Below are 23,083 nucleotides of genomic sequence, written 5' to 3'. Positions count from 1 at the left end.
TTACAAAACCATCTCTAAAGAGTTTGGACTTCACCAATCCACAGTCAGACCGATTGTGTACGAATGGAGGAAATTCAAGACCATTGTTACCCTTCCCAGGAGTGCTTGACCAACAAAGATCACTCCAAGAGCAAGGTGTGTAATAGTCGGCGAGGTCACAAAGGACCCCAGGGTAACTTCTAAGCAACTGACAGCCTCGCTCACATTAACATTAGTCAATGTTCATGAATCCACCATCAGGAGAACACTGAACAACAATGGTGTACATGGCAGGGTTGCAAGGAGAAAGCCACTGCTCTCCAAAAAGAACATTGCTGCCCATCTGCAGTTTGCTAAAGATCACGTGGACAAGCCAGAAGGCTATTGGAAAAATGTTTTGTGGTCGGATGAGACCAAAATAGAACTTTTTGGTTTAAATGAGAAGCGTTATGTTTGGAGAAAGGAATACACTGCATTCCAGCATAAGAACCTTATCCCATCTGTGAAACATGGTGGTGGTAGTATCATGGTTTGGGCCTGTTTTGCAGCATCTGGGCCAGGACGGCTTGCCATCTTTGATGGAACAATGAATTCTGAATTATACCAGCCAATTCTTTACCGGATAAAACCCCTCCTAGAACTGCCACCTTATTGTGGTGGAGGGGTTTGTGTGCTTGAATGATCCTAGGAGCTATGTTGTCGGGGGCATTATGCCCCTGGTAGGGTTTCCCAAGGCAGACAGGTCCTAGGTGACAGGCCAGACCAAGAGCAGTTCACCAAAAACCCCCTATGGAGAAAAAATCCAGGACCGTGACGTCGCCCGGTAGGACGCAGCCAGGGCCCCACCCTGGAGCCAGGCCCGGGGTTGGGGCTCGTATGCGAGCGCTTGGTGGCCGGGCCTTTGCCCATGGGGCCCGGCCGGGCTCAGCCCGAAGAGGTGACGTGGGCCCGACCTCCTGTGGGTTCACAGGGGTTTGGTGCAATGTGGATTGGGTGGCAGTCGAAGGCAGGGGCCTCGACGACCTGATCCCCGGACACAGCGGCTGGCTGTTGGGACATGGAATGTCACTTCGCTGGGGGGGAAGGAGCCTGAGCTTGTGCGGGAGGTTGAGAGGTACCGGCTAGAGATAGTCGGGCTCACCTCCACGCATAGCTTGGGCTCTGGAACCCAGCTCCTCGAGAGGGGCTGGACTTTCCACTTCTCTGGAGTCGCCCGTGGTGAGCGGCGGCGGGCTGGTGTGGGCTTGCTTATAGCTCCCCAGCTCAGCCGCCATGTGTTGGAGTTTACCCCAGTGAACGAGAGGGTCGCCTCTCTGCGCCTTCGGATTGGGGAGAGGGCTCTTGCTGTTGTTTGTGCCTACGGGCCAAATAGCAGTATAGAGTATCCGGCCTTCTTGGAGTCCCTGGGAGAGGTACTGAGGGGTGCTCAGACTGGGGACTCCATTGTGCTACTGGGGGACTTCAATGCTCACGTGGGCGACGACAGTGACACCTGGAGGGGCGTGGTTGGGAGGAACGGCCTCCCCGATCTGAACCCGAGTGGTGTTTTGTTATTGGACTTCTGTGCTAGTCACGGTTTGTCCATAACGAACACCATGTTCGAGCATAGGGGTGTCCATAAGTGCACGTGGCACCAGGACACCTTAGGTCGGAGGTCGACTTTGTAGTCGTTTCATCTGATCTCCGGCCCTATGTCTTGGACACTCGGGTGAAGAGAGGGGCTGAGCTGTCAACTGATCACCACCTGGTGGTGAGTTGGATCCGCTGGCGGAGGAGGAAGCTGGACAGACCTGGCAGGCCTAAACGTATGGTGAGGGTCTGCTGGGAACGTCTGGCCGAGCACTCTGTCGGGGAGGTCTTTAACTCCCACCTCCGGGAGAGCTTTTCCCAGCTTCCGAGGGAGGCGGGGGACATTGAGTCTGAGTGGACCATGTTCTCTACCTCCATTGTGGACGCAGCTGTTCGGAGCTGTGGCCGCAAGGTCTCCGGTGCCTGTCGTGGCGGCAATCCCCGAACCCGGTGGTGGACACCGGAAGTAAGGGATGCCGTCAAGCTGAAGAAGGAGTCCTATCGGGCCATGTTGACCTCCGGGACTCCTGAGGCAGCCGACGGGTATCGGCAGGCCAGGCGTGCTGCAGCTCGGGCAGTTGCGGAGGCAAAAACTCGGAACTGGGAGGAGTTCGGGGAGGCCATGGAGAAGGACTATCGGTCGGCCTCGAAGAAATTCTGGCAAACCGTCCGGCGCCTCAGGAGGGGGAAGCAGTACTCTGCCAACACTGTTTACAGTGCGGGTGGGGAGCTGTTGACCTCGACTGGGGACATTGTCGGGCGGTGGAAGGAATACTTTGAGGATCTCCTCAATCCCACCGTCATGTCTTCCACTGAGGAGACTGAGGCTGATGACTCAGAGGTGGACTCGTCCATTACCCAAGCCGAAGTCACTGAGGTGGTTTGCAAGCTCCTCGGTGGCAAGGCACCGGGGGTGGATGAGATCCGCCCTGAGTATCTCAAGTCTCTGGATGTTGTGGGGCTGTCTTGGTTGACACGCCTCTGCAACATCGCGTGGCGGTCGGGGACAGTGCCTCTGGAGTGGCAGACTGGGGTGGTGGTCCCTCTTTTTAAGAAAGGGGACCGGAGAGTATGCTCCAATTATAGGGGAATCACACTTCTCAGCCTCCCAGGGAAAGTTTACTCCAGGGTACTGGAGAGGAGAATTCGACCAATAGTCGAACCTCGGATCCAGGAGGAACAATGCAGTTTTCGTCCTGGTCGCGGAACACTGGACCAGCTCTATACCCTTCATAGGGTGCTCGAGGGTTCATGGGAGTTTGCCCAGCCAGTCCACATGTGCTTTGTGGATCTGGAGAAGGCATTCGACCGTGTCCCCCGTGGTATTCTGTGGGGGGTGCTTCGGGAGTATGGGGTTCGGGGCTCTTTGCTAAGGGCTGTCCGGTCCCTGTACAAACGGAGCAGGAGTCTGGTTTGCATTGCCGGCAGTAAGTCAGACCTGTTCCCAGTGCATGTTGGACTCTGGCAGGGCTGCCCTTTGTCACCGGTTCTGTTCATAATTTTTATGGACAGAATTTCTAGGCGCAGCCAGGGGCCAGAAGGAATCCTGTTTGGGAACCACAGGATTTCATCTCTGCTTTTTGCGGATGATGTTGTCCTGTTGGCTTCTTCAAACCAGGACCTTCAGCATGCACTGGGGTGGTTTGCAGTCGAGTGTGAAGCGGCTGGGATGAGAATCAGCACCTCCAAGTCCGAGGCCATGGTTCTTGACCGGAAAAGGGTGGCTTGCCCTCTCCAGGTTGGTGGAGAAGTCCTGCCTCAAGTGGAGGAGTTTAAGTATCTTGGGATCTTGTTCACGAGTGAGGGAAGGATGGAGCGTGAGATCGACAGGCGGATCGGTGCAGCCTCCGCAGTGATGCGGTCGCTTTACCGGTCTGTCGTGGTGAAGAAGGAGCTGAGCCAAAAGGCGAAGCTCTCAATTTACCGGTCGATCTACGTTCCGACTCTCACCTATGGTCATGAGCTTTGGGTAATGACAGAAAGAACAAGATCGCGGATACAAGCAGCTGAAATGAGTTTCCTTCGCAGGGTGGCTGGGCGCTCCCTTAGAGATAGGGTGAGAAGCACAGTCACTCGGGAGGAGCTCGGAGTAGAGCCGCTGCTCCTCCACATCGAGAGGAACCAGCTGAGGTGGCTCGGGCATCTTTTTCGGATGCCTCCTGGACGCCTCCCTGGGGAGGTGTTCCAGGCATGTCCCCCCGGGAGGAGGCCCCGAGGAAGACCCAGGACACGCTGGAGGGACTATGTCTCTCGGCTGGCCTGGGAACGCCTCGGTGTTCTTCCCGAGGAGCTGGCCAAGGTGTCTGGGGAAAGGGAAGTTTGGGCTTCCATGCTTAGACTGCTGCCTCCGCGACCCGGTCCCGGATAAGCGGAAGAAGACGAGACGAGACCAGCCAATTCTAAAGGAAAATGTCAGGACATCTGTCCATGAACTGAATCTCAAGAGATATTGGGTTATGCAGCAAGACAACGACCCTAAGCACACAAGTCATTCTACCAAAGAATGGTTAAAGAAGAATAAAGTTAATGTTTTGGAATAGCCAAGTCAAAGTCCTGACCTGAATCCACAGGAAATGTTGTGGAAGGACCTGAAGTGAGCAGTTCATGTGAAGAAACCCACCAACATCCCAGAGTTGAAGCTGTTCTGTACGGAGGAATGGGCTAAAATTCCTCCAAGCCGGTGTGCAAGACTGATCAACAGTTCCCGGAAACATTTAGTTGCAGTTATTGCCAGGGCTTTGAACCGGAATTTTTTTCCTATTGGTTCGTTCCGAACAGAAACGGAATTTTAACGTTTCCGGTTTTGGGTTCCACCATTAAATAGACGTTCCCGAACCGGTTAGAACAAAAAAATTTTGTTCCCGGAACGGTTAATTACGTTCCCTGTCAGCGGTTTAACAAATAGCTATAAAATTATGTCTCTGTCTCATCCAGCTTAAGCCAAATATAGGCTAATTCTATTACAACCTTCATTAAATAAGACAAGAAATAATTCAAAACAATTATTATTTCAAATGTTGGTGATTTGGATTCTCAGTATGTCTTCCCATCTACACAAACAGAAAAAGTGCCAAAAATGAAAGATAATTCGTTTAGTATGTTACCAAAGGCTAGTCAGGCCCTATAGAGGGCTACCGCATGACGTCACTGCGCCGCGAGATTTTGTTAGGCGCCATATTGGAAGACCAAGTACACATCTATGCAAGTACATACATACATACATACATAAAACAAACTACACCTGAAATGTAGCCAGGGCCGGTTCTGCCCTAATCTGGACCCGGGTGCAACATCGCGCAACCCCCAAAAAAAACCAGTCTAAATCAGGACAACCATCACATAACTATAAACATTTTATATCAACTATTTTAACTAAATGGGCTATAATAAATAAGCCTGCAGGCAGCCACGGCGGGCTGCCTCAGAAAAGTAACCATTTGTCCTACCTTAAAACTCGTTTTGCATTTTCTGCCTCCTTTTTTGTATTTTCGACCCTCCGTTTATTTTCTTTCCTTTTCTGAAAATCCGATTTGTGTCCAGACATTTTGTTCTGCTACCAACGAACTAACTCGTCAGGTCTCGTCTCTCGAGCCCGCGATGATTCCCGTGGGAAGGGCAACAACTGATACATTTTTACAAACAGCCAATAGGGAGGTTGCATCGTTCAGGCTCTTCTTTGCTCAGACACTCAGTAATGCACTTACTCACTAGTAGTCCACCTTCCCGCTCTCTCCATTCAGTCAGCAAACGTCACACAGGAAGTGAACCCCAGCGGGTCATAGAAACTTGCGCAGGAGAAGAATGACTATTTGTAGGCTACAGAAACTTTGAGGAACGAAATAAAAACCGGTATTAACCGGTTACCATTATTTTTAATAAGCGTTTCTGTTCCGGAACATAAAAAATAATAAAGTTTCTGGTTTCGTTTCTGTTCCATGTGAAATAGAAAAAGTTCCCGGTTTTCGTTTTCGTTCCTTGAACCGGTTCAAAGCCCTGGTTATTGCTGCACAAGGGGGTCACACCAGATACTGAAAGCAAAGGTTCACATACTTTTGCCACTCACAGATATGTAATATTGGATCATTTTCCTCAATAAATAAATGACCAAGTATAATATTTTTGCCTCATTTGTTTAACTGGGTTCTCTTTATCTACTTTTAGGACTTTTGTGAAAATCTGTTGATGTTTTAGGTCATATTTATGCAGAAATATAGAAAATTCAAAAGGGTTCACAAACATTCAAGCACCACTGTATATTGGACAGTAGGCTAATGGGCCAAAAGAACCTGTTATTTCATAGTTTGTGACCCTGTCAACAATCAGCCAGATCAGAGGCAAGATTATGGGCAAAACTGATGTGTTTTTTCATTTTTCTTTTAAAATCTGGAAATATCATAACCAACCAGCCTCCCCTGTTTGAAAGATTACCAGCCACCACTGATGTCTTCCATTTTCTAATAATTGCTCCCACAGTCGATTTCTTCTCACCAAGCTATTTAACTATTGCAGATTCAGTCTTCCCAGCCTGATGCAGGTCTACAATTTTGTTTCTGGTGTCCTTTGACAGCTCTTTGGTCTTGGCCATAGTGGAGTTTGGAGTGTGACTGTTTGAGGTTGTGGACAGGTGTCTTTTATACTGTTAACGAGTTCAAACAGGTGCCATTAATACAGGTAACGAGTGGAGGACAGAGGAGCCTCTTAAAGAAGAAGTTACAGGTCTGTGAGAGACAGAAATCTTGCTTGTTTGTAGGTGACCAAATACTTATTTTACTGAGGAATTTACCAATTAATTCATTAAAAATCCTACAATGTGATTTCCTGGATTCTTTCCACCATTCTGTCTCTCATAGTTGAAGTGTACCTATGATGAAAATTACAGGCCTCTCTCATCTTTTTAAGTGGGAGAACTTGCACAATTGGTGGCTGACTAAATACTTTTTTACCCCACTGTGTGTGTGTGTATATATATATATATATATATATATATATGTGTGTTTAGTCTATGTCTCTAGTTCTTATCTAGAGTGTTTATACTGTTTATTTCAATTATTCTATTTTTATTTATTGCATTGCCTGTTTGCACCGAGGGTCAGAGAGGACTGAAATTTCATCTGTGCTGTATGTTGAGCATGTATAGCATATTTGACAATAAAGTTGACTTACTTGATGCTCCCAGTTATATATGTTCAAATTTGCACATTTAACTCATTTTGATCCTTATTACCCAAACAGGTTATCTTCTATGAAGACAGGAACTTCATGGGGCGCTCCTATGAGTGCACCGGTGATTGTTCCGATATGCATTCTTACATGAGTCGCTGCCACTCCTGCAGGGTGGAGAGCGGCTGCTGGATGGTCTACGACCACCCCAACTTCGTGGGAAACCAGTCTTTCCTGAGGAGGGGTGAGTACCCTGACTACATGAACATGTGGGGCTGGCGCAACAACTACATCAGGTCCTGCTGCATGATCCCCATGGTATGGTATTGGATGTAACATCCTTTTAGGGTGCATACCATATCCCAGTTGGTGTTTTTGCTCTAAAATGACAGGGTTTGACCTCTTTCTCAAACAGTACAGAGGTGAGAGGGACAACTTCATGGGTCAGATGATAGAGGTGATGGATGACTGTGATTCCTTCATGGATCGCTACCACTGGTCCAACAGCTGCATGTCCTGCCATGTGATGGATGGCCACTGGCTCATGTATGAGTATCCCCACTACAGAGGCAGGATGTGGTACTTCAGGCCTGGAGAGTACAGGAACTTCAGGGACTATGGTGGCATGAGGTTCATGAGCATGAGGCGTATCATGGTATCATGGACTCTTGGTATTAACTAAAATGTGTATTAAAGTGACAATAAAGCCATTTGAAAAAAAAGAGAACCTCATTACAAATGAAGTGTATCTTTTCTCCTATATTTTCTTTCTTAGCCAACCTACTGTCAGAATTGTGATCCTATTACTGTACTTTTCTCTTTGTTTTAACACTAAGAAAGTCCTCATCAAATGCAGTAGGCACTTGCAATCTACCATCAATGCAGAAAAGTTTGAATGTCTGACTAAAATGGCCAAGAGCTGAGCCAAAGCTGAGAGTAAGATATCTTCATTTTTTTTAATCATTGAAAAGCAGGTTAAAAAAAAGTGAAGCTCCAGGTAAATTCCAGTAAAAACTAATTTGGAACTTCAAAATAGTTCTTCTTGCCCTAATCACATCATCACTTCAACAGATTTATGCTGCCTTCACAAATCCAGCAAGCAGTCTAGACATCCACCTTGTTGCTCCGAATGATTTTCTCACAGTGTGGCTTTCCATTCATCTTCTGATCACCACCTGCCCACCTAGACCTTCATGCTGAGAATGAGTGTTACAGCTTTTGACTGTGAAAGACCATGTGTCTGTGCTGTTTCTAGAAGCTTTCTGGTTCACAGAGCAGAAGAATAAAGCTAAATTATGGCAATGGCATGTTAAGGGCAGCCAGGCCCGGCGCCATGGGGGGGCGAAAGCGGGCATCGCCCCCTCGTGGCTACAGCCCCGCCCCCTCAACGGAGACTCAGATCACTTAATTGTTTTCTTATAAAAATATAATGTATTATAGACGTATTAATAATTTGCATTTTCAAATACGAAATATTAAGTGGTTGCGCATTGCACAAAAATACATTTCACATAAATCACTACTAAAACTGGCACGGTAGAACAAATCTGATTGGTTGTTATGATTCTTACGTTGCAATCGTAGAATTCAACTGTATTAAGGTAGGATTATTTCAAAAAGCCTGAATTTAATACTAACCCTGTTTTAGACATATGTATCAATCCTAACTACTCGGGACTACTAGTTATTGTGGGTGTATGTGTGAAATGCTGACACAGCCGCGCACACACAGACCTGTGATAAGGACAAGGGGAGGGGTCGTGCGGGCGGGGTTTTTACATGTACACTTACAAGTGCACTGTCTCTGCAATATCCTGCAATATGCAGTCAGTATACGGGAGTAGTCTTTCCCCCTCCAAATTAAACGAATTCAATCACAATATTGTGAATCCATTTTCTTTCTTTGTCGGCTAAGTTTATCTCCGTTTATGTTGGTGTATGTGTTCATATATGGTCCGCTTTGTGCACAAATAGCGTAAGAATATGTGTCGTTGACGTCACCCCCCATGCAGCGGGGGTGAAAATTCATCACTTCAGAGTGTTTAGTCCCCTACACGCCTAAACTGGGATCGCGGATTAAGTGGTTAGCGTTGACTCGGTGCGAGTCAGGAAGGCCGCGGGGTCTGTTGATTTTTTTAAATTATGATTTTGGCCGCTGAGCCAAGTACCTTAGACTTGCATTGACGTTTTGTTTTCATGCCGCGGAGCTATTTGTATGTATTTTAAATGTAAAGGACTTGCCTGTAGGTTTGTGTGTGTTGTTTTATGTTTGGCATCTTTCCGGTTGTACCGCGTGTCTGTGAGAAAATTGGAGGGGAGGGTTAACAGGTGGGCACGGGAGTTGATAAAACTGCCCTGGTAATATGCCACATGATTTTCCCGGACTAAAGCAACCTTCGGGGCCGTGGTTTTGTGGTTGGCGCAGTTAATTGTTTGAAACACGTTGTCAGACCGCCATCACTACTACACACTATATGAAAAAATATTTGCCCCCTTGCGATTTCTAATTGCCCCCTTAGTAAACTGTTCCTGGCGCCGGGCCTGAGGGCAGCTGCCTTTACTGAACTTAAAAAGTACCTGGTATGAGTAGAACCAACTTGTGCTGACATAATGTTTCATTTGCCAGAGATATTGTGCATTGCTCTTCATAAGGGGTTTGACATACTGTCTGATTAGAAAAAACCCCGATATACAACAATCAGTCATAACATTATGACCACTGACACGTGAAGTGAATAACATTGATTATCTCATTTAAATTGCACCTGTCAAGTGTTGGGATATATTTGGCAGCAAGAGAACAGTCAGTTCACAAAGTTGATGTATTGGAAGCAGGAAAAATGAGCAAGTGTAAGGATCTTAGTAACTCTGACAAGGGCCAAATTGTGATGGCTAGATGACTGGGTCTGAGCATCTTCAAAATAGCACGCCCTGTGGGGTGTTCCTGGTATGCAGTGGTTAGTACCTACCAAAAGTGGTCCAAGAAAGGACAACTGGTGAACCAGTGACAGGGTCATGGGTGTTGAAGGTTAGCCCAATATGGTCCAATCCCACAGAATAGCTACTTTAGCACAAACTGCTGAAAAAAGTTAGTGCTGGCTAAAACAGAACGGTGTCTGCATTAACTTTTTCAGCAATTTATGCTACAGTAGCTCTTCTGTGTGACTGGACCATATGGGCTAGACTTCGACACCCATGACTCTGTCACTGGTTCACCAGTTGTCCTTCCTTGGACCGCCTTTGGTAGGTACAAACCACTGCATACCAGGAACACCCCACAAGGTGTGCCATTTGGAGATGCTCAGACCCAGTCATCTTGCCATCACAATTTGGCTCTTGTCAAAGTCGCTCAGATCCTTACACTTGCCCATTTTTCCTGCTTCCAACACATCAACTTCATGAATTGATTGTTCACTTGCTGCCTAATATATCCCACCCCTTGACAGCACGGGCGATTGCTCTAAGACAATGAGGGAGGCTCAGCCTCCTCTAAAAATGACGAACATCATGTAGGATGAATTGCGCTAGGCTTATGTTATAGCCGACCTTATAACATTGCTATTTCAGATCCAGAATCATAGAAATATATGTGCTCAAATCAGTGCGAAATCATTCTGTTATAACTTTCCCCAGTTCGCCTAATGTGTGCGTGAGTTTTTCCCCCTCGTGACAGCGCGATGCAGCCCAGCCTCAGTGGACTTCAATGGCATTTGGGAGCTATGCGCTTTTCAATATCAAAATGCAAGACGATTATTGGACAAATACTGCGAAAACACCCGCCCACGGACTCCCATGGACTCCCAGCCTCACAGTGGGAGGGACATGGCAAAGCGTTCCGCGAGGAGACTGGTGATTGGTGAAAGCAGCCGGATATTTTCTTTGATTGACAGCTCGTTTCAAATATAGACAGGCAGCGGTGAATTTCAGTTCAGTCCCATGCAGATTCGCAAGTGCTGTGGTGTATTGTAAGAGATCAGCTTACATTTCGATTACATACGGTTTCTACCAGCTTTTTTAGTTTGTATATATTTTCATTGTAAATAAAGTGTAAACATAGTGTTGTCAAGTTTGCTATCTTAGTTCCAAAAATGTCGTTTATTTGAGTGACTGAACTTGAACTTGAGGGGGCTAGTCAGCTAGCAAGAAAGCTGCGCACGGATGCCAAGCATTGTTGATTTAATTTTGGCAAAGCCATTTGCCAGTCTTCCTTTCGAGGAAAAAATTAAAATTAAAGAGCAGGGTAGACCAATGCCTCAAATTGACTTGGTGAAAAAGGTAGGGAATAATACTCGTTCCTTTCAGCTCTCCTGGTACGAGAAAGTGAATTGGCTAACAGCAAGTTCAGTGACGAGGAAAATGTATTGTTGGCCATGCCTCTTGATTAAACCCGGATCCGTGATTTGGTCAAACGTGGGCTTTGATGACCTGCACAATTTCACAAGGGCATATAAAAGACACGAGATCAGTGACCCACATCAACAACAGTAAATAGGCTACTTTAGTAATATGTCATGGATGGACCAAAAATATAGAATCTATTTAAAATGTTTATGCTGAGTATATTATATTGGAATATATATTTATCTGGATATGAATTAAACACAGCTACAATTTGGAAAACATTTTTAAACAAAAACACAGCCGAGAACATTTCACACTACAGACCTGGATTAAAAGTGAAGGGTTATCAAAATTGTCAATAAAACATTTCTCAGTCAAAATAAGTAAAATATAGGGAAAGTGTCATTGAATGAAATGTGTGGCACCCAGCTCTATGTTTGGCTCCCCAAGGTCAGTGCTTGTGCCTATTCCAGAACACTCTGCTGTTACTGCTGAGGTTCCTGACAAAGAGCTGCTTTCAATAATGATCACTTTTTAAACAACATGCCACAATTTTAAAATATAAAATGTTAAAATACCCCCCCCAACACCACCATCATGTATATTGGACAGTAGGCTAATGGGGCAAAAGAACCTGTTATTTCACAGTTTGTGACCCTGCCAACAATCAGCCAGATCAGAGGCAAGAGTATGGGCAAAATTGATGTGTTTTTTCTTTTAAAATCTGGAAATATCGTAACCGACCAGCCTCCCCTGTTTGAAAGACTACCAGCCGCCACTGCTTGACAGGTGCCATTGTAATGAGATAATCAATGTTACTCACTTCACCTGTCAGTGGTCATAATGTTATGGCTGATCAGTGTATCACACTAACTGACACCAGGTTAAGTTGAGGAGGAAACTGTATACTGTATATCTATAATGTCTATATTCAGCATCAGGCACCATTTACAAACTTAAGCATGATACTTGTCTCAGATATAGCTTCATTTCAATGCTCAGAGATGCTAAAGATTCAGAAACCATATACCCATGAGGTCTGTCATGTGCAGTGTGCCAAAAACTCTCTCCTTAATAAAGCTGTCATGAACACAATTATGGCAAGTAGTTCTTTTGTTAAAGTGTCACTGGTTTGATCTACCAAAAACAAAACAAACAAACAAAAAAACAAATCTGTCTTCTTTACCTCCCTGACAGTTCTCGAATTGCATAAAACATCATTTTATGGGTAACAAATAATAATTTCAGTGTCTTCTTTTGTTTTCAAATTGTCTATATGAGAAAACACCTCCAGGAATTGAGTACCATTTCCTTTAAGAGTTATTATTCACTTAATGGTTGTGAAAAAAAAGCTCCCTCATATGATTTTTGATAGTGCTCTATTTTGTCTCAAAACTCTGCAGCATTTGATATCAAGTCATTTTTGCCAGATTTAAATAGTCTGAAATTGGTCCATGCAGGTAGTCATCCAAGATCTTATTCAAAGCCAAGTTGTGAAAATTGATACACACATGCAACCATACACAAAGTACACATTTGGTTTAAAGTCTGAGAATGCTAAACTGATCATAATATAGAATGTATAAGAAGAAAATGTCCTCATTTTGAGATGCATTTTGCACCAAGAAATGAGAAATGCTCATGGGACGTATTAATCTATTCAAGTTGTGTCAGTATACATTTACAATTTCTTTTTATGATGAATTAGCTCCGGTCAGTCAAGATTCACTTCACAAATAAATGTAAGTCGTGACTTCATTATCCATTATTTAATTTTGATATTTTTTCCAGAGGCAATGCCACTTTTTCATGATTGCAAAAATGTGTCATAATGGTAATGACTATAATAACTCCCAGGAACTCTGAGTACCCAAAGTTAGACTGGGAAGTTTAGAAGTCTGAACTTCAGTTTAAATGCGAACCCCATTTATTCCCATTAGAGGAAATATGTCACCACATGGAAAGTCTGGAATCAAAGCCAATAATGAGGATGAAAGTAATAATTGCAAGGTTTTTGAGAAGTTTGTGAAAAAAAAAACATTAAATCTTAATAAAAGGTACTGCACAGAAGTAATGTTTATGATAACAATACATAATGCTGTGGGTCACTGAAACTACTCAGTGTGAAACAGTAATTCTAAAAGAGCATAAAAACAACTGAAAGAGCAATGACATAACAAAAGTGGTTATGGTATTTCTAAAAGATGATGATGAAGAAGAGGAGAAAAACAAGTGAAAAGTAGCCTATGGATACACCATATTAGAAAAGAGATAATTCTAAAGTCTTCTGGAGACCATCACACTGAAATGTAGTAAAAGCCGTTCACCTTTGTTTGCTCAGCCCCAATGTTCTCTCTTGCTTGTTCAGGAGTTTGCACAATACAGGTCCCATATTCTTTAGTCCTGGTCAGGTATAAATACAAGAGTTAAAGCAGGCAGGATGTCAGTTCACCAGTTGGACAATTCAGTCTGAAAAAAAACAAACAAGCCATCATGACTATGGGCAAGGTAAGTACCATAAGACTTGTTTAATGTAAAATATAATTTTAAAATCAAACTAATAGCCATGTTTATTGTTTATCCTGCTTATTTCATGTTTACCTGCTATCCCTCAAGTGCCCTTGACTGTTTATTTGCTCCAATTTATGTGTGTGTGTGTGTGTGTGTGTGTGTATATATATATATATATATATATATATATATATATATATATATATATGTATATATATATATATATATATTAGTGTTTAGTCTATGTCTAGTTCTTATCTAGAGTGTTTATACTGTTTATATTGTTTATTTCAATTATTCTATTTTTATTTATTGCATTGCCTGTTTGCACCGTGGGTCAGAGAGGACTGAAATTTCATCTGTGCTGTATGTTGAGCATGTATAGCATATTTGACAATAAAGTTGACTTGACTTGATGCTCCCAGTTATATATGTTCAAATTTGCACAATTAACTCATTTTGATCCTTATTACCCAAACAGGTCATCTTCTATGAAGACAGGAACTTCATGGGGCGCTCCTATGAGTGCACCGGTGATTGTTCTGATATGCACTCTTACATGAGTCGCTGCCACTCCTGCAGGGTGGAGAGCGGCTGTTGGATGGTCTACGACCACCCCAACTTCATGGGAAACCAGTATTTCCTGAGGAGGGGCGAGTACGCTGACTACATGAACATGTGGGGCTGGGGCAACAACTACATCAGGTCCTGCCGCATGATCCCCATGGTATGGTATTGGTATGGGCACATACCATATCCCAGTAAGTGTTTTTGCTCTAAAATGACAGGGTTTGATCTCTTTCCCCAACAGTACAGAGGATCCTACAGAATGAGGATCTATGAGAGGGACAACTTCATGGGTCAGATGATGGATGTGACGGATGACTGTGATTCCTTCATGGATCGTTACCACTGGTCCAATGGCTGCATGTCCTGCCATGTGATGGACGGCCACTGGCTCATGTATGAATATCCCCACTACAGAGGCAGGATGTGGTACTTCAGGCCTGGAGAGTACAGGAACTTCAGGGACTACGGTGGCATGAGGTTCATGAGCATGAGGCGTATCATGGATTCCTGGTATTAAAAGCAAACTGTGCTAAAGTGAAGTTCAATACATTTTAAATAAAATCAGTAAATTCAAATGAAGTGTTTTCTTTTCTTCCTCCCCGACACTAACTTCAGAATGTGTTACAAGTCATAAATTTACACCACTGAATGGAATTTTCAAAGCACCTCACTCATATCAACACCAGATGCTGACAATTTTGTAAAAGCAAAACAAAAAAGGAGTTGTAAGAAACAAAACTGAAACCATGTATTGAACTCAAATTGCAATGTGTACTATAACATTTGCAAGGTATTTTGAAATGAATAAATTTAAAAAGGTTAACTGTAACTTGACAAATTGTTCATTGAATCAAATCTTATACTGAATTAATATTTTCCACTACACATACCACAACATTACAGTGATTAATTTGGTAAATTAATTTACAGTGATTTTTATTTATTTATTTTAATTTGAAATTTTACAAGTAAAAATATCTTCTTCCCACATCATTTCAGATTTGCCTTCCAGTTTTAACTGACATTTCAGGAAATATATAATCGTTAAACATGAAAAAATGTAAATGTAAACTTTATCAATGAAAAATCATTAATTGTGAAATAAACAGCAGCCCTTATATTACATAGAGTCATAACATTTCTGAATTTGACACCTTTCCTCTCAAAACTAGCTTGAAATTGACAGAGGATATAATACTGCCCCAAAACTTCATGTCTTGAGCTGAATTTTGATTATGTTTCAGCATTTTGCTAGGTGTTTGAAATTCCGATTACGTTTAACTCTTGTTACCACAGGCCAAAAAAAAAATAGAACTTCCACCTGTTTTTGTAGTGTCCCTGTTCAGCATTGAATTTGTGATATCACACTCCACAGGAATGGTTAATGGGTTATATAAAAGTAGACACTCAAGGCTTAAAGAATTTGCAACACTTCATAATTATTTTCCCGACCTAGCTTATTAGGTTTAAATGTAATAATTCTATTGTGATAGTTGTATACAGTGTTTTACTATGAAAAAAAAAAGCTTTAGTTGTGCTGTCTGTTTAGTCTCTTTATCAGCGTTATTGTGGAGAGGTGTGAATTATTTGTCCAGCAGGGGGCTCACACCCCTCCAATTTCCTATCACCTTGCTCACAAGCATCGTAGCACAGAGTCACGATATTCTACACACAGAAAACCATACTTGCCAACTTTACCAATTCACGCAGTAATCTACCGCTTTTGACAGGTGAATGCTGCCTACCCCTTTTAATTCTAAAAACTACCTGTTGAACACTGTTGGATTCACTCTTCTAGCCTTGCTTCAGCTGTTTTCAGCACAGGAGAGACAAGTATACAGTATAGCATCAAATAGTCATAGTAAGTAAAGCCGAGAGCCAATGGAACCGTGTGATAATGATGTTGAATCTAAACTGTATTGCTCTATCGTGCCATTCCATTGGTTCTCATTATGGTTCTAGACAATCGGCAATGAGGTCACGTTACAACAAATCGTGCCAGTATGTGTAAAAACCAAACACACTCTGGGGATCGTGAACAATGAAAACTCTGAAGTAAAAAAGGTTTGCTATGACAACAAGTTCAAGGTGACTTGGTCAGTGGATCATCCAGCATCAAAGCATTGAGGCAAGGTGAGAAACATGCGTTTTGTAAAGTATGTCAGTCTTTTTTCCCCAAACAATTTTCTTCAAATATGGCACTCAGAATGCAGAAGAATGCACAACTTTACACCAATTTAAAAAAAAAATTCCAGGGGTGCATGCCCCTGGAACCCCCTAGAAGGGCACAACTGTGCTGCACAAGCTGATCTGCTGCTTTTAATTCTCTGGGGGTTGGCAAGTATGGAAAGCCAACAGAAAGATTCTGATTAATCTTATAATGGACTTGCAGCTTTAAAATAATCAATTTGTTTACACTGATCAAAAATCTTTGATAAGTCAATTTCCATTCCACCTGCAAAATAGAACACCAGTGTACTGCAACAAAGGGTTAACCAATCACAGCACAAAATGGACATAAAGAAAACACATTGTGGGTCTATTCTGACCCTAAATAAAATATCAAAGCCTGCAGTTGTGAATATATATGAGGTGCGATCAAAAAGTTCTGAGATTGTTCCTGCTGCGAACAAATGGAGCATGGCATGGTCATGCACATGCAGCCAGAGTGAGCAGTAACTTTCATGATACACTATGATGCTGCATGACGTTGCACTGTCAATATCGGGACCTGCGTTACATGCATTTTTGTGATGGTCTACGTGCGCATTTACAATTTTATGCAGGAGGCAAACATCAAATAATGTGTCAAACACAGGAAATCTGCAATGGAGACTCTTGAAATGCTTCAGCAAGCTGACAGCAATGAAGCAATGAGCCAGGTAAGATGTTCTGAGTGGCATTATCGGTTCAAGCGAGGCAGAATTCAGGACAAGCTGATGATCCTGATACATGATCATGAAGTATTTCAAAGGATCCAGTGCAGATTTCCAGATTTTGACACAGAATTTGATGTTTGCTCTCTGCTCAAGTTTGAGGTCCGTAGTAAAATTAGAAATCTGAGCAACTATGACAGGAGTCAAATTTGGTGGCTAGACGACTGGGTCAGAGCAGTCCAAAATGGCAGGTTTTGTGGGGTGTTCCTGGAATACAGTCACTAGTATCTGCCAAAAGTTGCCCTACGAAGGACAACCAGTGATCCGACGTCAGGGTCATGGGCGTCCAAGGCTCAATTGATGTGTGTGGAGAGTGAAGGCTAGCTTTTCTCTTCAGATTCCACAGAAGAGCTCATGTAGCACAAATTGCAGAGGCAGGATGTGGTACGTCAGGCCTGGAGAGTACAGGAGTTTCAGGGATTTTTGTGGCACAAGGTTCATGAGCATGAGGTGCATCATGGATTCCTGGTATTAAAAGCAAACTGAGCTACAATAACAAAAACACATTTAATAAAATCCACAAATTCAGTGAAGTACATGATTTCTGTCAAAAGCAAAATCTTTCATTAATTAATTTGGAAAGAATAAAAAAAAAACAGTTAATGAAAAAATATAGAAGTCAATCCAAACAGCTGTGAGTTAAAGGCTTAGCTCAAAGGCTCAATAAGAGGGTCAACAATTAGTTGCCAATTAACCCTTGAAGTTGACAAATAATTTCTCAATCTTTCCAAGACAGTCAGTCTCAGTTCTGATACGAGGGAAACAATATTGTGTGCCCAGTATTATTTTCTTTTATTCAACTGAATCCACATGACTAGAATTGAAATGCTTTGCTCCATTACACTTTTTTAATGTACTCTTTTTTTTTTTACTTGTTCTTGTAACAGACTAAAAGCTTATTTGACCAATTCTTAGTATAAATATGAATATCATTAACTCCTATTATAAGAACCTGGAACCAGATATGCTTGGACATAAGTGTGTGGTTATTCAATAAAAAAAACCAACTGTCAGCCGTGGCTGCAGCCAGAATGCCAATATACAGAATATAGTTATTAAAAGTTAAATCCATTCTCATGAAAACTGTCGAAGACTGACAATGTAAGACTGTCAGTTTTGGAATATCCATAGTCTTAGTTTCATACTGGAAATGGATCAGTAGCTGAACTGAAAGTGACACAGGATCAGAAACCGAGACAGAGCCAACAACAGGAACCAGAACAAAGATAGAAGATGACCTAACAGTGACTGAGGGAAATGAAGGGTCAGAGAACTGTGACCAAGCCAGGCAGATGCCAAGACACACACAAAAATAATGTAGGAACAGAGACAGATGGTGAACAAAGAGCAGGAAAACAGGGACTGGGAATGAGAGTGGACCAGGAACAGAGGTTAAGTTCGAAGCTAGAGAAGAGACCCAACAACAGTGATAGAAACAAAGGCAGTGACAGAGCCAGGAGAAGAAGTGATGTCATTAATAAAGTTAGAAAGAGTTACTGACAGAACCAGAGGCAGGGATTTTGGCATATTTTTGAAGCTGTGAGTCATGACAGGGTCATATGGATGTGAAGGTGAACCTACCAAGGAAACACTCCAAAAGATTCTTGCCAAAGACATGGGGTGAAGTAAATTTTGTAAGAATCATGTTTCTTAACTTATTAGTTAGGTTGTGGAACTGAAAGATAGTTTCCCCTACAGGCAAAGACACATACAAATGATCAAAGCCACAGGTCTTGAGACAGACACTTATTGGACTATCAAAAATATGTACTGCAGAGTCAGGTTTTCAGAGGCCATTTGGCAATCATTTTTGAAAGATGACAGCAAAGAAGAGTTCCCGGAGGCAACAGTGGAGTTCTTGGAAATTATAGAAAGTAGTTGAGCCTATACCAGGTGACCCCAGAGTTATAGACTTTTAAGCACACTCTCAAATTAGAACTGGTCAAAAATAAACATATAGAATGTCTGGGAAGCTTTCTGCAATCTGTCTCAGTGTTCTGCTCCCAAGAAAAGGGAAGGTGTTTACTCCCAAACTCCTCTAGTGGGCTGTGAAGTCATAATTACCACTTTTCTTCTCTTTTCAACTTATTAAAACCTACATCTCATTTTTAATAGAGATGATCAATAACTAAGGCCCAGTGGTGAATAATAAAATGGTAGGTGCAGTTCAATTCTGGGTGAAACCAAGCAAATTTGTAGCGCAATGCTTTTCCCATTCAGACTTCCTGGAAGGGCACATATCAAAGTAATGCTCATGAGGATGTGATACTCCTTATAAACTGGAAGGTCACAGTGTTTACTATGATGCTACATTTTCTAGATGACATTGAGTATAAATCTGTTTTAAAACATGAAATTAATGGAACAATTAGACAAAACAATGACTTGAAAGACCTTTGTTAAATACACATACAAAAGTCTAATCAACTATGTGTAGCTTAGACAGGGTTGGGTTGTTTTGTTGTCAATAACTGAGGACAAGCTATTATTCACATCCAATAAAATTATCAAAAATTTAAATGGCTCCAGGTGATACTATATATAGGATACAATGCCTAAAGGATTAGGGGGGAAGTGCCATTCTATTGGCTGTGTGAAATATTCTAAAGACTTCTGGAGACTGGGCAACTTTCAGCTTTCCAGGGAACTCTGCTGTGTTGCTTAGTCAGTCTTTTTACACAATAGGAGGCATGTATTCTTTAGTCCTGGTCAGGTATAAATACAAGGGTTAAACCAGACAGGATGGCAGTTCACCAGTGGAAAACAGCCTCGACAAACAAAACCAGCCATGGGAAAGGTAACCAAGAAAGAGTAAAACGTTTGTTTAATGTAAAATAATGCCAATCATTTTAAAACATCTTATTTTTTTTGAACAAATTTGCACAGCTCATTGTAAAATTCATTCTCCAAACAGGTCATCTTCTATGAGGACAGGAACTTCATGGGGCGCTCCTATGAGTGCACCGGTGATTGTTCCGATATGCACTCTTACATGAGCCGCTGCCACTCCTGCAGGGTGGAGAGCGGCTGCTGGATGGTCTACGACCACCCCAACTTCATGGGAAACCAGTATTTCCTGAGGAGGGGCGAGTACCCTGACTACATGAACATGTGGGGCTGGGGCAACAACTGCATCAGGTCCTGCCGCATGATCCCCATGGTATAGTATTGGATGTAACATCCTTTTTAGGACACATATCCCAGTAGGTGTTTTTGTCCTAAAATCACAGGGTTTGATCTCTTTCCCAAACAGTACAGAGGATCCTACAGAATGAGGGTCTATGAGAGAGACAACTTCATGGGTCAGATGATGGAAGTGATGGATGACTGTGATTCCTTCATGGATCGCTACCACTGGTCCAATGGCTGCATGTCCTGCCATGTGATGGACGGCCACTGGCTCATGTATGAGTATCCCCACTACAGAGGCAGGATGTGGTACTTCAGGCCTGGAGAGTACAGGAACTTCAGGGACTATGGTGGCATGAGGTTCATGAGCATGAGGCGCATCATGGACTCTTGGTATTAAAAAAATAATAAATTCATTGATGTGACAACCAGCAAATTTTGAATAAAATGCACAATTGTTACTACATCAAGTGGTCTCATGGTTCCTTCTGAAATAAATGAGTCCAATAAGCTTTTTTATTTTTAAGTATGAAGCACAAGTGGGTACCGATAAAGGTGATCTACAGATAGGTGAGAAATTAAAGAAAACCAAGTGACTGATGCTGTAGGGAACACTTCTCATTTTTCTGGCATGCTTTGGTCCCGTTAGAGAAAAATCACTGCAAATCAATACAAAGTTCTTATGAGTCATCACCTATATCCTATAATGAAACGTTTCTATCCTGATGGGCTTTGCCACTTTCAGGGTGACCCCAGTCCCATCCACAGAGCACAGGGGCTCACTTTTGGAACAACAATGTTCATCCCTCTAGTGTCATTGCAGAGATGTGTAAAACCTGTGCCAAGGCACACTGAAGCTGTTCTGGCAGCTTGTGATGTCACAACACCTTACTAAGACAAATTATTATGGCTTCTTTAATTTGCCATCTCTCTGTACACTCTTCCAAAATGTTTTGGTTGTCCCTCTGGGGGAAAAATTCAAACAAAACCCAAAAATAAATGCTGTTTGCTGATCATGGCAAGTGCTCTGATGTGACCTTCGCACATTTAAATTAAGAATAAAACTTTATAATAATTTAAAAAGAGGCTTACCTAGATGCAACCATTTGTACTGAAACTGGATATCTGCCTGTGATGTAACCGGATCACTAGCAGGCCATTTACCTTCGTTACACAGAGCTATCAAATAAAGGCTTCTAATTCTAAAAAAAATCCTCCAGGCACCACTGCTCTCTCTCTCTCTCTCTCTCTGTGTCTGTTTCAGTTGGGTAAAACACAGAGGAAGAGCTTCACTGTGCTGTAATGTACCGTATATATTTTATTTATCCTTTATTTAACCAAGGTAAGTCACGTTGAGACGGAAGTCTCTGTTCCAAGTTAGCCAAGAAAGGGCAGCACCTAGCTAGAATAGAAAATATACAAATATAAAAACCAGGGCTTTGAATCAGAATTTTTTTCCTATTGGTTCGTTCCGAACAGAAACGGAATTTTAACGTTTCCGGTTTTGGGTTCCACCATTAAATAGACGTTCCCGAACCGGTTAGAACAAAAAAATTTCGTTCCCAGAATGGTTAATTACGTTCCCTGTCAGCTGTTTAACAAATGGCTATAAAAAGTTATGTCTCTGTCTCATCCAGCTTAAGCCAAATGTAGGCTAATTCTATTACAACCTTCATTAAATAAGACAAGAAATAATTCAAAACAATTATTTCAAATGTTGGCGTTTTGGATTCTTAGTATGTCTTCCCATCTACACAAACAGAAAAAGTGCCAAAAATGAAAGAGAATTCGTTTAGTGTGTTACCAAAGGCTAGTCAGGCCCTATAGAGGGCTACCGCATGACGTCACTGCGCCGCGAGATTTTGTTAGGCGCCATATTGGAAGACCAAGTACACATCTATGCAAGTACATACATACATAAAACAAACTACACCTGAAATGTAGCCAGGGCCGGTTCTGCCCTAATCTGGACCCGGGTGCAACATCGCGCAACCCCCCCAAATAAAACAAACAAACAAAAAAAAACCACCAGTCTAAATCAGGACAACCATCACATAACTATAAACATTTTATATCAACTATTTTAACTAAATGGGCTATAATAAATAAGCCTGCAGGCAGCCACGGCAGGCTGCCTCAGAAAAGTAACCATTCAATGACACAACTGAAGGCCTGCAGCCACGGCGGGCTGCCTTAAAAAGTAACCATTTGTCCTACCTTAAAACTCGTTTTGCATTTTCTGCCTCCTTTTTTGTATTTTCGACCCTCCGTTTATTTTCTTTCCTTTTCTGAAAACCCGATTTGTGTCCAGACATTTTGTTCTGCTACCAACGAACTAACTCGTCAGGTCTCGTCTCTCGAGCCCGCGATGATTCCCGTGGGAAGGGCAACAACTGATACATTTTTACAAACAGCCAATAGGGAGGTTGCATCGTTCAGGCTCTTCTTTGCTCAGACACTCAGTAATGGAGATGTGATAGTAGTCCACCTTCCCGCTCTCTCCATTCAGTCAGTGAACGTCACACAGGAAGTGAACCCCAGCGGGTCATAAACTTGTGCAGGAGGAGAATGACTTTTTTATTTGTAGGCTACGGAAACTTTGAGGAACGAAATAAAAACCGGTATTAACCGGTTACCATTATTTTTAATAAGCGTTTCTGTTCCGGAACATAAAAAATAAAGTTTCTGGTTTCGTTTCTGTTCCATGTGAAATAGAAAAAGTTCCCGGTTTTCGTTTTCGTTCCTTGAACCGGTTCAAAGCCCTGATAAAAACACAATACAACATAAATAAGGAAGTAAACAAAATCTAACAATTTAAAAGCATCCACAGTGATTAGAGTGTTTGCAACACAAAGTTTAAAATCAGAAAGTGGAATGAGTACATCAAG

At 42.5% G+C, this 23,083-nt stretch overlaps 3 protein-coding genes across 3 annotated transcripts; all 3 read left to right on the top strand.

Annotated features, from left to right (window-relative positions):
* Positions 1-6,768: 6,768 nt before the first annotated feature.
* LOC132882578 (gamma-crystallin M2-like) lies at positions 6,769-7,390 on the top strand (the record flags this gene model as incomplete). The annotated part of the gene is made up of 2 exons (XM_060915671.1): positions 6,769-7,026; positions 7,124-7,390. Coding segments are annotated over 2 exons (525 nt in total), but the record flags the coding sequence as incomplete, so codon positions are not given.
* A 6,152-nt stretch (positions 7,391-13,542) lies between these two features.
* Positions 13,543-14,647, top strand: LOC132882839 (gamma-crystallin M2-like). Its single transcript, XM_060915947.1, has 3 exons — positions 13,543-13,557; positions 14,042-14,287; positions 14,372-14,647. Exons 1-3 carry the CDS (start codon positions 13,543-13,545, stop codon positions 14,645-14,647), a joined length of 537 nt encoding a protein of 178 aa, XP_060771930.1.
* Positions 14,648-19,854: 5,207 nt separating this feature from the next.
* LOC132883429 (gamma-crystallin M2-like) lies at positions 19,855-20,595 on the top strand. Its single transcript, XM_060917064.1, has 3 exons — positions 19,855-19,863; positions 19,981-20,226; positions 20,320-20,595. Exons 1-3 carry the CDS (start codon positions 19,855-19,857, stop codon positions 20,593-20,595), a joined length of 531 nt encoding a protein of 176 aa, XP_060773047.1.
* Positions 20,596-23,083: the final 2,488 nt, after the last annotated feature.

This window comes from Neoarius graeffei, chromosome 3 (assembly GCF_027579695.1).
Source record: "Neoarius graeffei isolate fNeoGra1 chromosome 3, fNeoGra1.pri, whole genome shotgun sequence".
NCBI classification, from domain to species: domain Eukaryota; kingdom Metazoa; phylum Chordata; class Actinopteri; order Siluriformes; family Ariidae; genus Neoarius; species Neoarius graeffei.
The sequence above is the reverse complement of the archived record's forward strand: the minus strand, read 5'-3'. Positions and strand labels throughout refer to the sequence as shown.

Bases quoted from the DNA above. Each gene is read 5' to 3' on its own strand.
- LOC132882839 (XM_060915947.1), top strand. The intron at 14,288-14,371 runs GTATGGTATTGG...TTTCCCCAACAG, and splicing joins CCTGCCGCATGATCCCCATG to TACAGAGGATCCTACAGAAT.
- LOC132883429 (XM_060917064.1), top strand. The intron at 20,227-20,319 runs GTATAGTATTGG...TTTCCCAAACAG, and splicing joins CCTGCCGCATGATCCCCATG to TACAGAGGATCCTACAGAAT.